At 40.4% G+C, this 14,542-nt stretch overlaps 1 protein-coding gene across 1 annotated transcript in view; it reads right to left on the minus strand.

Annotated features, from left to right (window-relative positions):
* The window catches only part of lrrc75a (leucine rich repeat containing 75A), an 86,998-nt gene that overhangs the window by 43,325 nt on the left and 29,131 nt on the right, over positions 1–14,542 (minus strand). The window contains exon 2 of the mRNA XM_066695629.1: positions 13,609–13,737. Within this exon, the coding sequence (XP_066551726.1) occupies positions 13,609–13,737 (129 nt within the window). The remainder of the gene's footprint in view (positions 1–13,608; positions 13,738–14,542) is intronic.

The following is a 14,542-nucleotide window of genomic DNA, read 5'->3' on the forward strand; positions in this document are numbered from 1 at the left end:
ATATGCTGTAGTCTGGTGCGAGTTGGTGTGTGGTATAGGGGTGAGGATAGGAGTCAGCACAGGCATAGACGAGTCTTAAAGTACCACCAATCTGGCCACAAATGTTTTCTGGAATGCTGGCGGTCTCAGAGAGGCGCGAGGCTCTCTCTCAACCCAAGTCATTATCATCAAGTCAACTGAGCGTTACTGTTTCTTACTCCATATTCTTACTCCTTGATAGTAATTAAGTATGCCATAGATGACATTGCTGTGGGAAAAACATTTTACCATTTTAAAAGTTGCTTATATGATAGAATCTATCTGGGTGAGTGGTATACATCTTACTTATACACTATAACACAAAGACAAACAGAACCATGATTTTTGGTTACCATGCACGTTTTCATTTACATTTCTGTTATGAACTGTGAACAGCCCATGACCACGTTGATTTCGATCAGCTTTGAGTCGACACAGTTCTTTGCTAGGATGTCAGACGTTTTGTCTTATGTCTGTGGCTAATCAGGCAATTAGGATTTTCTCTTCGACCTGCAGAAATGCATCATAAACCATCCAAATATCGGAATACAAGTCAGCCAGTCACAGTCAGCGGGAGCCGGGACTGTGAAAGAAATGGTTCAAAGGCTAATGATTATCAATGGCATTTCTCGAAGATCCAGTCTGGCTTTGCACACAGAACAAACAAGACCAAAAAGACCAGATGTCTTCTGGTTCTTCGGCCTGTCTGTCACATTCATGTCTGCATAAAGGGGGCCTAATAATAACTATCAAAGACGTACGTTAACTGTCTCCATTGAGTCTGTAAATTGAAACCTATTAAGGCCATTAAAGGCCTTTTTTTGTGGATGATTCAATTTACGGGATTAGAATTCAGATCATTAGGGAACCGCGAGGAGCAATGAGAACAGAGCAAATCAGCGCTGGCCTTTTAACTGACGCTCCCGATCCCCTGAAAAAATAACGTAGCAGATAGCAAAGTGCCTCGATCACTGTGAAGAAGATAGAGAAAGAGAAGGAGAGAGAAGGAGGAGAAGAAACCATTCTCAATGCAAAGATTTTATGTTTAAGGACCCGGGTTTCTAAAAAGTGGGTCATAACCTGGGCTGGTGTGCCAGTGATGTTTGGACCAGGAGGCTCAAAGGTTAACCAGGGTCACAAAAATACTCTTGCACTTCATTTTTATTTAACGTTGGCTGAAAAACACATTGGTGCTGCTCCAGATATTAAGAAGATTGGAAGAGTGTTTTCATTATCTGTGGGCTTTACTGCTGCGTCCCAAAGCCAGGCATCACAATAGCCGGCTCAGCACCACATCCTATTGATGCGCACTGAGCCGCTGTAGCGACTGCTCAGCTTTAATCCAGGTCACGCAAAGAGCACACATCACAATCATCCGACGACAACATTCGCCTAAGCCCTGGCATCGCAGCTGCAAACACCAGCAGGAACTTCGTCAGCTGCTCTTGGTTTTCAAAATGTAAAAAACCAATAACAAAAACACAAAATAATAACAATAATCCACCTACATGAATGTGAGTCATATAGATGTTTCAGGATAAATCTACTAAAGACTATATTAAGGTCAAAAGCCATCTTTTCTGTAACTATAATAAAGTCCACTGGTCACGCAAACTCGCAAACACAAAGAGGAAGCAACAAAACATTTCTCTCAACTTAATCTCTCACTGAGTCTACTTCTAACGTCTAATTCTCCAACTGTCTTACACAGCACTGTGTCTTCAGAATGGACTCTTTGGGAATGCTTTAAGAAATGTCTCAGGGAAGACCCTGCACTGCAGATGGTCCAAGTCTTATCACAACTTCTGTGCCACAGCTGGCAAACGGGTACACACTACACTGTAGGACCCAACCAGCAGTGAAAGGAAGTCGGGTGGCACCTCAAGGACGTAGCGCCAAAAACACTAAATAAAAGCAGCCAGATGGGCATCGCCAGTGATGGCTGAGGGGAACTATCGTCCTGTCGTCTGTGGGGATGTGACAGGCTGCCTGTAAAATGGAAGGCCGGGGGTAAGGGGTTACCCAGCAGTCTTTATCACAGAATCCAGACTGCTGGTGGGTTCAACGCCACCTCTGTCTCCGCATTGAAAACCCTCACTCTCTGTGCTATTCTAAGATGTGACCTTTTTCAAATGACAAACAACCGAAAGAGAAATTCATTAGTTTGGTCTCACCGCTCCACCTTTCTTCAGCATACTCCCACGCAGCCACACACACACACACACACACACACACACACACATACACATCACTCACACAACCCCCACCAATTTTTTAATCAGAGTGACAGATCCGAAACACATAATTTGTCTAAAGCAAAAAGGCCGAATTTACTCCTCTCGAAAACTCAATTGCCAAAAAAAAAAAAAAAAAGAAACAGGTTTCCAATGGTATTAAATTAAACAAACAGATAAAATGAGGAAGAGGAATTTAATAAGTTCTTATAAAAGATTCTCATGTAACGCCTGATTTCCACATCATCCAGGGGAGAGCAGTGTGACGTGTAAGCTGGTATATCAAAACTGACACAAGCAGAATAGATGATTTCTTGTGGGCATACATGGCTTGAATGTATTTATTCATTTATTTATTTCTTTTCTTTCTTTCTCTGGGACAAATGCACTGTTCAATCACCCTTGTTATGTAAACAACTGGATTGAACTCCAGGTTACATTTCTGCCAGTAAGCTTTGTTGATTACTTTGGTGGGAACAGAGACAGGGAGAGCAAACTAAGGGCAGCACAGTTCAGATCTTCGTACGGTCATGACTGTATTCACGCGCCTTCGCAGTAAAGGATTCGATCACAGTACTGGCGGATTCTGACTACAGATCCACAGCACAGCACCGGCGTAACCGAACATGGGATTTGAGTCAACCGTTGATCTTGAACACTCCCAAAGAGAATCACGCTGTATTGTGTACGTGCTGTTTTGCATTTTACTGGAATTAGGAGGGAAGTTGTACATGTCTGGGCTCATGCTATACTGGCTGCTGGTTGGTTTATAAAGCGAATGGAAGATATACATTTAATTAAATTGAAGATCCTAGGTGAGGTTGTTTGGTTTGTTTTAAACGAAGGGGAAATTAAAAAAAAGACTTAGAGCTAGTGCACTTTTGCACAGTGCTGACTGGGTTGCTAACTCCACCTGATGTGGGCTATTGTGCCGTTTTCCTACGGCAATCTGTCTCATTGCGACTTGCACAGTGTCCTTCCCTCACAGGGTCAGTGCTAATGAAGGGCAGCTCAGGAAAGCAAGACACACACACACACGTGCACACAACACACTGCAAAGGATTCTGTGATTAATTTAATTCTGAAGAATGCACTGTTGACAGATGGAAGCTCTCCTGGCTGACTCGGCTTGCCCTGGCTTCAGGAGCGACATGGCAATGTTCAGTAAGATATTTCAGGGAACAGATTGTTGTAAAGTTTTCATCAGTAAGAGAGTGTTTGGTAGTTTTCCCCTGATTAGAGAGAGCCACAGATAGTCCATACTGTGTGTGTGTCTGTTTTGTCTGCTAGGTTATCCTATTCACAAGAGAAGGGCAAGGGCTGGTAAGTTAGAGAAGTCCTTACGGGTTTTGTCCAAATGGGCTTGCCGTATTTTTCAGGGACTGTGTTGCTAGCAAAGCTCTGCTGTTGTCATGCAGGTTTCTCTGAATCTCACGTCTAGTACAGTGACTGAAGTGCCATTTAAAAAACACCTAAACAAACAAAATTGTACTGAACACACGCAGATGGACACAAAAGGAAACCAAAGAAAACAATTGTATAACAGTAATGTGGCCCCGCTCCGAGGCTCCAATACTTCTATACCAGACTTATCTGGTCTAACATCCCAGAATATAATTGGACTATGCCACCCTTATGGAAGGTTATATATAAAGGAAAATGTATTTAACAAATACTAAAACCAGCCCACACAATTCAAGAATATACTCAATGAGCAGTTTAATTCACACAAAAATACAATAAGTAGATCAAATAAAACGGGCAGACAACATTAAAAACAATGTAACAAACACAATGGGTCCAAATTCAAGGTAAAGTGCAAATGCAGAAATAGTAAGATATAGATTCGTTATTTAGATCCAACGAAACTATAGATCTGATTTCAAAGTAGTAAAGTGCAAATGCAAGAATAGCAAGCTACAGATTTGTCATTTACATCCAACGAGGCAACTATAAATATAATTTCAAAATAGTAAAGTGCAAACGCAGGAATGTATCAATTAAAAAACGACTTGCATACTGTGTCGATCTCCAAAGTTCTTGTTCTCATTTTGTAATTGCGCAGCGAGCAGCAATCTTAATCAAACCAAAAGAATAATTGAAAATAGAAATTTAAACAGAACAAACTAATAAAAATATAAGACCATAAAACATAACTATATGTGAAACCAAACACTAGTACAAATACAAAAGAACAAAGAACCAAATGGTGCAAACTAAAATAAAGAAAACCAATAATGAAAACAACCCTATAGTGAAAACAGCCATTGATGCTCGCTAGAATAAAAACACATGTAATTATCAATTGAATGCATTCAGATTTCTCAAATGCAACTGCTTAACGTCACTAAAAGAATAAAAACATTTACCTCAGGCAACCACAGCCAGGATGCGAAATGCACCACCCAATCTTGCCGGAAAAATAGACAACATTACGATAATAATATATAGATGTGATTTAAAATAATATAATACAATACTTAGGTGATGCATCCAGGTTTACCAATAACAGCAGAAACCAACACTGCTAGACTGGCCCCATGTCTATGAAATGGTGTCTCTTGCTTAAGATAACAGCAAGTTTAAATAGCAACAATTTGACAATTAGTCAGTTAGGACCCTGGTTGCAATTAGGGGACAATGCATCAAACTGAGAAAACCTATTAGTCTACAGTAATTTTATTGAAACTTTTCAGATATAATGATTGTGGAAGTAGGCACTGTTCAAAGCATATCAGACTTCAGTTGCTATAAACAAATGTGTCCAGATGGGCTACTTGTTTTTTAGTGTTTTGCTGGCTTATGCTACACTGAATTCCATTCTTAAACATAAAATAAAATCAAAAACTGCTAGCAAATGAACAAAGGCGTTTGAGAAGGAGATACCTTCAGGCTCAGAGACTTTCTTCTGCATCTCTGGCTGACAGTTCTCTTGCAGCACAAACAAAACTCTCCAATTATCAGCGAGGAAAGCACCAGACAACAAGAGCCATGGTGAAATCAGAGCAAGAAGCCTTCTAGTAATGTTACAATCAGAGGACGCACAGAGAACCAGCAGACAAAACTGTTCCCAAACTTCACTCCAAAGTTCCGCGGTCTATCGCACAGTCTAGCTGTAGTCAATGGTATTTTTTATAGTAAATTTCATCCACGCTGTAACCTGATGCCGTTTATTCTAGGGACGTTGGTGGTTAAATTAAAGTTTTCGACAACGTGCAGTTGCCCAACTGCCCAAGTTAAGATATTGGCTATTCTAAACTGGGTGTTGTAATTTGGAGATCCATCAATCTGCAATAACCACTTCATCCAGTATGGAGTGGTGGTGAGCCGCAGCCTAACCACAGGGCACAAGGCAGGGTACACCCTGGAAAGGACGCCTGTGTTACTGGACATTTCAAATGAGAATAAAAAAAACCTGCAGGTTTAAGAGAGTGGTGGGCACTGCATGTCTATGTGGAAGTGTCTGCATGGCAACGGCCAATGAAGACAAGGAACGATTATTGGTTTCTGTCATCGTCTGTGGCAGTTAAAAAAAAAAAAAGAAGATGTCTCTGAACCAGCTGCTCACACTCCTGCCACCCCAATCCCACGTCAGTCCACACAAGGGTCTGCAGGTGAAAGGAACTTAATTACACGAGTTACTGGTAAGTGCTGAGTCCAATCATGGCCGCACCTCAGTTTTGTTATTGGACTATTATCCACACACAAAGCAGTGTGACAGATGTGACAACGTGAGGTTTCTTTTCCCAGGCTGGGTACCTTCTTTGTGACGTTTTCATGCCTTTATTAGTTTATTTTTGTTTAAACAGACATTTACCCCAAATAATGTCATCTGAATTCTGAAAAACAGCAATAAACCACAGGGAGAAAAAAGCTCGACTTATAGCAGCCTGCCTTACAGATCTTGGAGAAATAACAATTCCCTCTTGGCTGCATTCTTAAGAAGTACAATTTCCCTGGCGTCACTATTTGACCTTTCGGTTTATTAAATCTAACTTGATTGCATGTATCAATCTACTGGCTCAAAGTGGCTGAGAACACTGTAGATGTGCAAGAGCTACAGGCTTTTATGGGCAAGACTGGTCAAAGTGTGCATGTGCATGTGACAACAATATCCCAGACACTGCTGCCAAAGGTGCTTCCATCAAGTATAACTCACGGGGGTAGATTTGTCCAATTATGATATTTCAGTTTTGTATTTTTAAAACATAATTATTTTTCACAATAAAAACTTTTTTTCCCTTAACAATGTGGAGTATGGTGTGTAGATAAGGTCAAAACCGCCTCATTTAAATGCATTTAAATGTATATAAATGTAAAATCAACAATATATATATATATATATATATATATATATATATATATATATATATATATATATATATAAATAATGTCAGAGAGGGGCCTGAACAAGTATTACCAGAACGAGCAAAAAAAAAAAGAAAACACCTGAGCTTTCTATAATTGAGGATGGAATCGTTTCAAAGCTTTGTACATAACTGTTTGAAAAAAATCTGTCTTCATTGGATTTTGCGATTCCTGTTCTGAACAGCTGAGCCGTCTGTAAAACTTTTTTTCTGTCGTGCTGTTTTTATTAGATATATGCATCAGCGCCTCCAATCCCCACTTTATCAGGCAGAAGCAGTTTGTTGCGTTCAAGGAAAAAGACTGAACTGCGCGCAACGGTGCGGTTCAGAATGATCTCCCGTCGAGTGTCCTGATCAACGCCTGTTTACATCAAACAGGACTGGGACCGGAAGAGCCTTGTTGAAATACAACTGAGAAAGGAAGCAGGCATAACAGCCCTGAACTCACATGGAAATATATTACTCTTCTCGCAAGAAAATGTGAGAGAGGATAAGGGTTGTGTTAGAAAACAAGGTGTTTCACCTACCAGCCTGTGCCTTCCAGCCATGTTTATACGATGCTCAATAAAATAAACTATACTGGGGCTTGAGAACATAATACGTTTTACTGGAACTTCTATGCCAATCCCACCCTTTAGCACATACCGGGGACATAAGTGTATTGTATTTGCCCTTGTTAACTCATTTGTAGTAGCGTATATGCTTCTTGTGTATTGTATTTTGTACAGGTTGTGTTCTTGTGTAATGCTTTGAAAATGTTTCTTGTGAAAACTGCAAGTTGCCCTGCTAATAAATACATCAATAATGAGATCAGTTACAAACAAGGGGAGTCTTGGGTAGTCTGGATTCTAGTCTGTCATCATCAGCTTTGACCGGGAGTCCCCTGGAGGCAGTGTGCCATTGCCAATAGTATTGGTGTTGTGTCAAACCAGGGGAGGTTGGAGGAATCCAGCTGGAAATGTGGCTGAGCACAAAAAAAAAAAGGAGACGCCTAAATGGATTGACCAACAAGATTATTCACAACTGAGAGGCTTATTCACTCCTAGCTAGCTCTCAGCTTGATGCCCATTTTAAGCCCACATCAAATCACTCCGCATCAAAGCGACCGCAGCACTCACATCTGCCAGAAGCTGATAGGAGGGAGAGAACTAAGGCTCCCAAACTTTGATTGTGGTAAGGTAAAAACGCAAACAACCAAAAATTGCCTGAGGCGGTCTCTAAAGCATGAAGACTGACCACCAGAGCATGTGAGGAAAAAGTTATGGGCACATGAAATGAGGTTTGAAGTTTGTCAATAATGTGAAAAACAATGAGAAACGAGACATTGACAAAATGGTGTAGATTATTATTAATACCACAGAACAGTGCTTGCAAAGCTTTGCAGGCTTAAGGCACATTTACTTAACCGTTTTTGGCAAGCAGTTTTTGGTTTCTCATGGGCGACTTTTCCAAAGAATCTGTGCCACACTTGTGCCACGGCAAGATTGTTTGAGATCACTGCAGTAGAATGGGAAAACAGTGCATGATTGAGTCAAAAAAGAAAATATGTATCGTAATGTAAACCAAAATAATGTATGTAACATGTCAGCTATAGCCAAAGGACAGAAGCAAGCTTTAAGATTAATTGTATGTCTGATTAATAAAAATATTTGTTCTTCCATTCGTCCATTGCACTAGTTGGCAAAGATTTAAAACATAAGAAAGTTTACAAACGAGAGGAGGCCATTCGACACATTGTGCATTTGAATGGTTACCCAAAATAGGAAGCATGCAGTACAAACCCAGATGCAATATTTTGGTTGTATTTCAACCAAAATGCATTTATTTAAACTTCAAAAGTAATTTAACAAAACTGCTTTATAATTTATCTTCCAGTTTTTTACATTTGTGGCTTTCCATTTTCTTTTTTGGAACAGATAAGGCTTTGGAAGGCTTTGATTATACATGACTAGCTCATTTCATGCTGTAAAAGTTATCTGAAAGAGCAATCAAAGAAGAAAATATTTTTCAGCAATTGGATTACAGGAATACACTTCCAAAAGATTTCCTCCTAAAGCTTAAGGGATTGTCTTCCGTTTCAGACGTAAAACCCAACAGTGTTCTCGGTCTGACTTTACTGCTTTAGTAGAGCTGGTCAGTATGTGGATATACGTGGTACAACACCCTGGTTTGTTTTGCCAATGACGTTGACCATAAACACACAGCCAGACTAAAGCTGAATAACCTAATTCAGAATGTACCCGTCTTTAGAGGACTCCGCCGCCTTCAACATTCACCCTATCGAAATGTTATAAGATGAGCTTGACAGCAGGAGGATGAAGCAAGGCAGTGAATCAGAGGAGGATGTGCAAACTGAAGCTGGCAAGAGACTACAGCTTGTGGGACTGAATTTCAAGAGTATAAACATCTGGGATTGCAAACAAGACCAAGTTTGAGAAACGCCTGGGGTAAAATGACAGCAAAAATGTCACGGGTTGCAATTTTCTTTTAAAGTTAACAAGCTTCCCCATGAATGAAGTTGACATGGATTATCTTTCGGTTAGGTAGAGGGGAAGCTTGGTGTTGTTTATTAACAGTCAAAAGGTACAATATTGAAGAAAAGATGCAAACTGTAGAAGAAACCCGTAATGGTGTGCACACAAATTGAATCTCAAACTTGATAAATAGAGTTAACAAAAGAGTTGCCTGTTTTGTCTCAGGTCTGATCGCTATCTGAAGATATCAGCCTGGCAGTAGTATATAATCTGAGATCTGCTCAGTAGTGGACACTGCAAGCACGATGCAATTATCATTTTGCAGGTCGAACACAGCAGACAGCTGTGATGCGGGGGGTGCGCGGATGACTCACCGCAGAAGTGGAGTGGCACCAGATTAAAAACAGATTGCTGTAAACCGAAAGAGCTCACATTCTCTCCGTGGCTTAGCATTAAAACCTGCGCAACCACCGCAGCGCCCCCCCCCGCACCCTTACGTATTCTCAAACAGCAGCCCATCACGGAAAGATAATCTTTTCTCAAGCATATCCCATAAAAAAAAGACATTTTAATTCCACAATAAAGACCTCACTTTTCTAATTTCTCTAATCTATCCTTCCATTTTAAAACATTCAGAAACTTCAGTATGCTTGCCTGCAAAGTGATGCACCGTTATCGGGTTCCTTAATGCCATGACCGTTTGAAAAAGAAAATGCATTGAGATTCAGAAAATCTTTCTTCTTTATCCTTTCTTCTCAGCCTCAGCCTCTCCTTCCTCCTACTGAGACTGTTAACTCTTCTTCCGTACTTCTGCCGTCGTCATCACACTGTTCCTACTCTAAGCGAAGTCCATGGTATAAACCTCTTTAACGGACACGAGACGGACTGCTAACCACATAACGTTGCTGGCAACATTGCAGATAAGTGAACATGGAACACTAGTGTGACACTGTGGGGACACACAGATGTAGACAGCAGGGGGATGTTGTCAAAACGTTGTAAAGTGGCGCTTAAAAAATACAAAAAGGTCTGCTACTGCATTGAAGAGAGAGCAACTTCACAAATAACAGAGTGCAAAGAATAAAAAGCTGGAGTTGAGTTTAAAAGCCAAGGTGACAGGGCAAGAATCTGAGAAGATATATGAGGCTTGATCTCAGGGTGAGCCATACTGGTCAGAAGCAAAATACAACCGAACTACAAGCTCACACAACCTTGCCAGACTGCGAAATGTCGGAGATGTCTTATAGCACTCTAAATGAGATCTGCAGCATCCCAACCCAGTTCCTCTCCCCCAACGTTTGCACACAGCTTGCTGTTGTCTGGACGGACGCTGAGGCCCAGTGAAGCTCATCAGTCAACACATTCCACCCACACAGCCCCAGCGCTCACCCCACAGCGCATCCGTGGGATTATACAGCAGCGAGCGCGATCGGGAGAGGAAAAATCAGTGTTACAACAATGAAAAATGCACATAAAATAAGAAGCATTCCAGCATTATTGAAAAAGAAGTATCTAATGGGATAAGACCATTATCATGAGATTAATTTTTGAAAACGCACTTTCAGGTGCTCTCTTGCACTCCATTTAGTCAGATAAGCCTCACTTTAAGACCGTCATTGCGAAACACTCAAGAGTCCATTTCTCCTGGCAGGGGTTGTGTTCTTGGTAGATAAAAAACCTTACCATAGCCTCGACATTACATAATACAGCATAATAAGCTTATGTCTCCACAATATTTTGTTATATTTAATGTTGCTAGATAGATTACAAATGTTATTACCTGCACAGTACAAACTTGCCTAAAATGAAAAACTTGATAAGGATTTATTTTTTATATGGTGTTGGAACCGCTGCTGATAAGAAAAGAGCCTGCTGTGGGCATTCCCTCGACAGCCTGTATGCGCTGCCAACTCATTTGCAACTTTTTGTTTGACTTTGTTTGTCTGGTTCTTGTTTTCCCCCCATCTCCCATAACAGCAACCGACTCCTGAGTTTGAACTCATCGCCTGGTAATCAGGACAGCGCCTGCAGGAAAGCCAGGGATTGAATGTACTGGGGAGGTTCGGGGAGGATAAAGCCCAATGGCAGTCTGGGAAATTCCTACAAGGAACATTTTTATTTCCATATTAAAACAATATGGAATATAGTGTGGCAGACGATAAATTCAAGTGTTTGTGTTTTAAATGGAAAACAAAAGAGTCCAAGTTGCTGGTCTTGGATTGGTTAATATGCTCAACATAAGAGAAGATGCTTATAAACTTAGGAAACGGGCAGCCAGACTGGGGCAGTTACGTAACAGATAGTTGCGAAATTCTCCCGACTCTGAGGGGGAAATGAGGCGGGGTGACCCCAGTAGTAATTTTGCTCTGCTTAAAAGTTGGAGAGCGAAAGACTAATCAAATTAAGTGTTCCACCAGCCAGTTAGAGTGAAAAGCAGGGGGTTACATAACGAAGATTAGATGTGACTGGAAAGGGAGAGAGGGGACTGTTGAACAGTGGGCTCCACATAAAGCAAGCCAAACAAAACAATACACTTTTTATGATGATAATTTTTCATTTTATTATGGACTGACACTACATTGTTTTATTCCAAATTATCTAAGTGTTAAGGGATTTTATGATTTCCCAGAATTATTTACGCCGTTATGTATTTTCATTTCTCTTGGATAACACAATCGTTCTCATTTTCTTTCCTCTCTTCTAAATGTCGTCATCCTTTAGAACATTTTCACTTATTTTATTTGTTCACCTCCTTGGATGTGCGAGAAGGACATCATAACTCAAAGTGAACGTGAAGCTCTAATCTACTCCTGCTCTCGGTCTAAAAATGTAGACAAAAATGATTTCATAATGTAGAAATGTCAAGGAGACTATAGGGCAAGAGTCTAAAATATTACAGTACCACAGTGTTATTTTATAGTCTTGTGTTATTATATGGATTTGAAATTGGAAACACCTGTTTAAAGTCACAGAATGTTCAGGAAAGTTTTGGATTTAACCACACAAATAAATAACACAAAAAAAAAAAAAAAAAGGAATTTTGCAAGCATTATTCTGCACATGAGTATCAGGGGCCTAATTTAGCTACGACTGCAACAGTAAAGTCCCATTTTCACAGATGAATAAATCCGTTTTAATGGGCTAACGCAAGCATGAAACTGCTTGGCTTCATAAGGGAAGACAAATGATGTTAATTACATTTCTTCAAACTTTTACTTGGGGAGAAAGTTTTTTTTTTTGGCTGCAGGATTCAAAAGCAGTACTCTTTGAAAACCAGAAAGCGGTTTCGTCTGTATGAACACAAGAATACTTAACGGATAGAAATGAGACTGTTTAACTATCTAAAGCAGCCTATCTTGCTTATTTAATTGTAATTTCATTCCTCTGGCCTCTGGACCTCGTTTCATCCAGTGTGAATTCTGAAAATCCAAATCAAATCCGTCCGTCATCTCCTCTGTTCAAGTCTAGTGAGACTCTTGTAACAAGTTCTTTGTGAGACTATGCTTTGTGATCAGGACTTCCTGTTGCTGTTGTCCAGTGGTGCTAGTAGATTTTAATTCTTACTGGTACGTCAACATCCACCCATCTCCTCAGGTTGAAGAATGGTCCCTTTTGTGGCTTTGTGGTTTATCTGGAACTCATCTTTCATCTTTCTGCTTTACGCTATCATTTTTCAGAAAGGTTGGTTGCACATTGCTAAACACCAGAGATATTCCATGTATCGATTCAAAAGCCAGACGACAAAGACACATGTACAACCATAGACACAAATCAGAGGTAATTTGTGCCATTAATCATTGGGTGCCTAGCAGATTATACATTAAATAATCTTTATTGATCCTCATAGGTTCCCACAGAAATCCATTCTAGATAGAGAGGATCTAACATTCTATCCTTTTCATTTGTCTTTTTTCCCAGAACAAATTGCATTCACCCACCAATTCCAAGACCGGGTCCTCTGGGACATAAAAGTCTTGTGTTTTGTTGTGGTTGTTTTGCTTTTTTATCTAGTCGAGTTCCTTCGTTTTTGCTGAAATCGAATTAGCATTGTGTTTAAAACGAACTTCAAAGAGTGGCGAGTTTGTTTCAATTACCGAGAGCTCAACTGGAATTGACCACCAGACAAGAGTGGTGCCACATCAATATCAATTATCTAGAATCAAAGGAATACAAACAACAAAACAGTGTATGCCCAGTGTGCTTATATAGTGCGTTGTGTAACTTGAATGAAAATGAAAATGTAATTATGGACAAGAGGAACAGGAACAGTGTAATAAAAAAAGTAATATACTTTCACAAACCTGCCATTGTTTAGATGCCTATCTGATCTCAACCCTTTATACATCCTGATCATTGAGAAGGGAGAGAATTATAGTTCACAGTCAACAAGTACAGAACATCTGTCAACCAATGGAGGCCAATTCCAGTCTTGCAAATACATATAGAAGCTTTTTGATGAATCTGTCCTCAAAAAACAGAGGAAATAGAGGGGGGAGGGGGCTAAGAGTGACCTACCGTCTTGGGGCAATGGATGTAGCGTGCCAGGCTGATGATGAGGTCATGGGTAATGGGGTCCACGAGGTTCCGGAAGCTGGCGTAGCGATACAGGACGTCATCCAGGGAGGTTGACTCCATCCCCAAATCCTGAGAGAGAGGGAGAGGGAGAGACATTGGAGGTTATTGTCAGCGGATGAGTCTGGAAAGACAAGAAACTGTAAGACACTGGCAAGATACCCTTAAACGGTTCCAGACACGAAGGCGAGACCCAGTGGAGGAAATCACTCATCTTACAAAGAACCATTGAGAGAACATGGCCACAGAGTGAGCACTGGACTATATGACATTGTGGTAACAGAAATGTTCTAAAACTACATTCCAGGAAAGCTATATAGATTTAAAACACGCACATGCTTTGGTATCAGAATACATATTGAGGTCCGGTGATTCACATATGGTTTTATTGTAAATCTAAGGATGCTGAGTTCTAGCCTGCAAAGACCAACAGATGCTGGTGGAAATTTTGGCATCGGCTGAGTGGTCCATGAGCCAAAAAAGTTTGCGAAACACTGGGTCTATACACACATCAGTACGGTCTATGCTTTATCATTGTCAATTTGGACAGGGTAACATACAACCAGCAGTTATAGAACAGCAACATAAACATAGTTAATAAATTAGACCTCATTTCAAGGAGGGGTGATACACAGGCATGTAGAACTTCTGCAAGTGACAGGACAGTTTTTACAGAGGAAATGCCATGATTCGAAATACAATGCCAAATACTTGTATTTCAGGAAGTACAAAGGCCAAGAATAAAAGCCAACACTTCAAGGTTGCGCATTTCAATGCATTTGCATGTCTGAATCGAGTGGCACATACATTTCCCTGCTTTCTCGTTCTGCTCTCCCTGTTCTCTACAGGTTAACTCGCATCAATGATTGCTCATAAA

This window comes from Amia ocellicauda, chromosome 22, assembly GCF_036373705.1.
Source record: "Amia ocellicauda isolate fAmiCal2 chromosome 22, fAmiCal2.hap1, whole genome shotgun sequence".
In the NCBI taxonomy this organism is placed as follows: domain Eukaryota; kingdom Metazoa; phylum Chordata; class Actinopteri; order Amiiformes; family Amiidae; genus Amia; species Amia ocellicauda.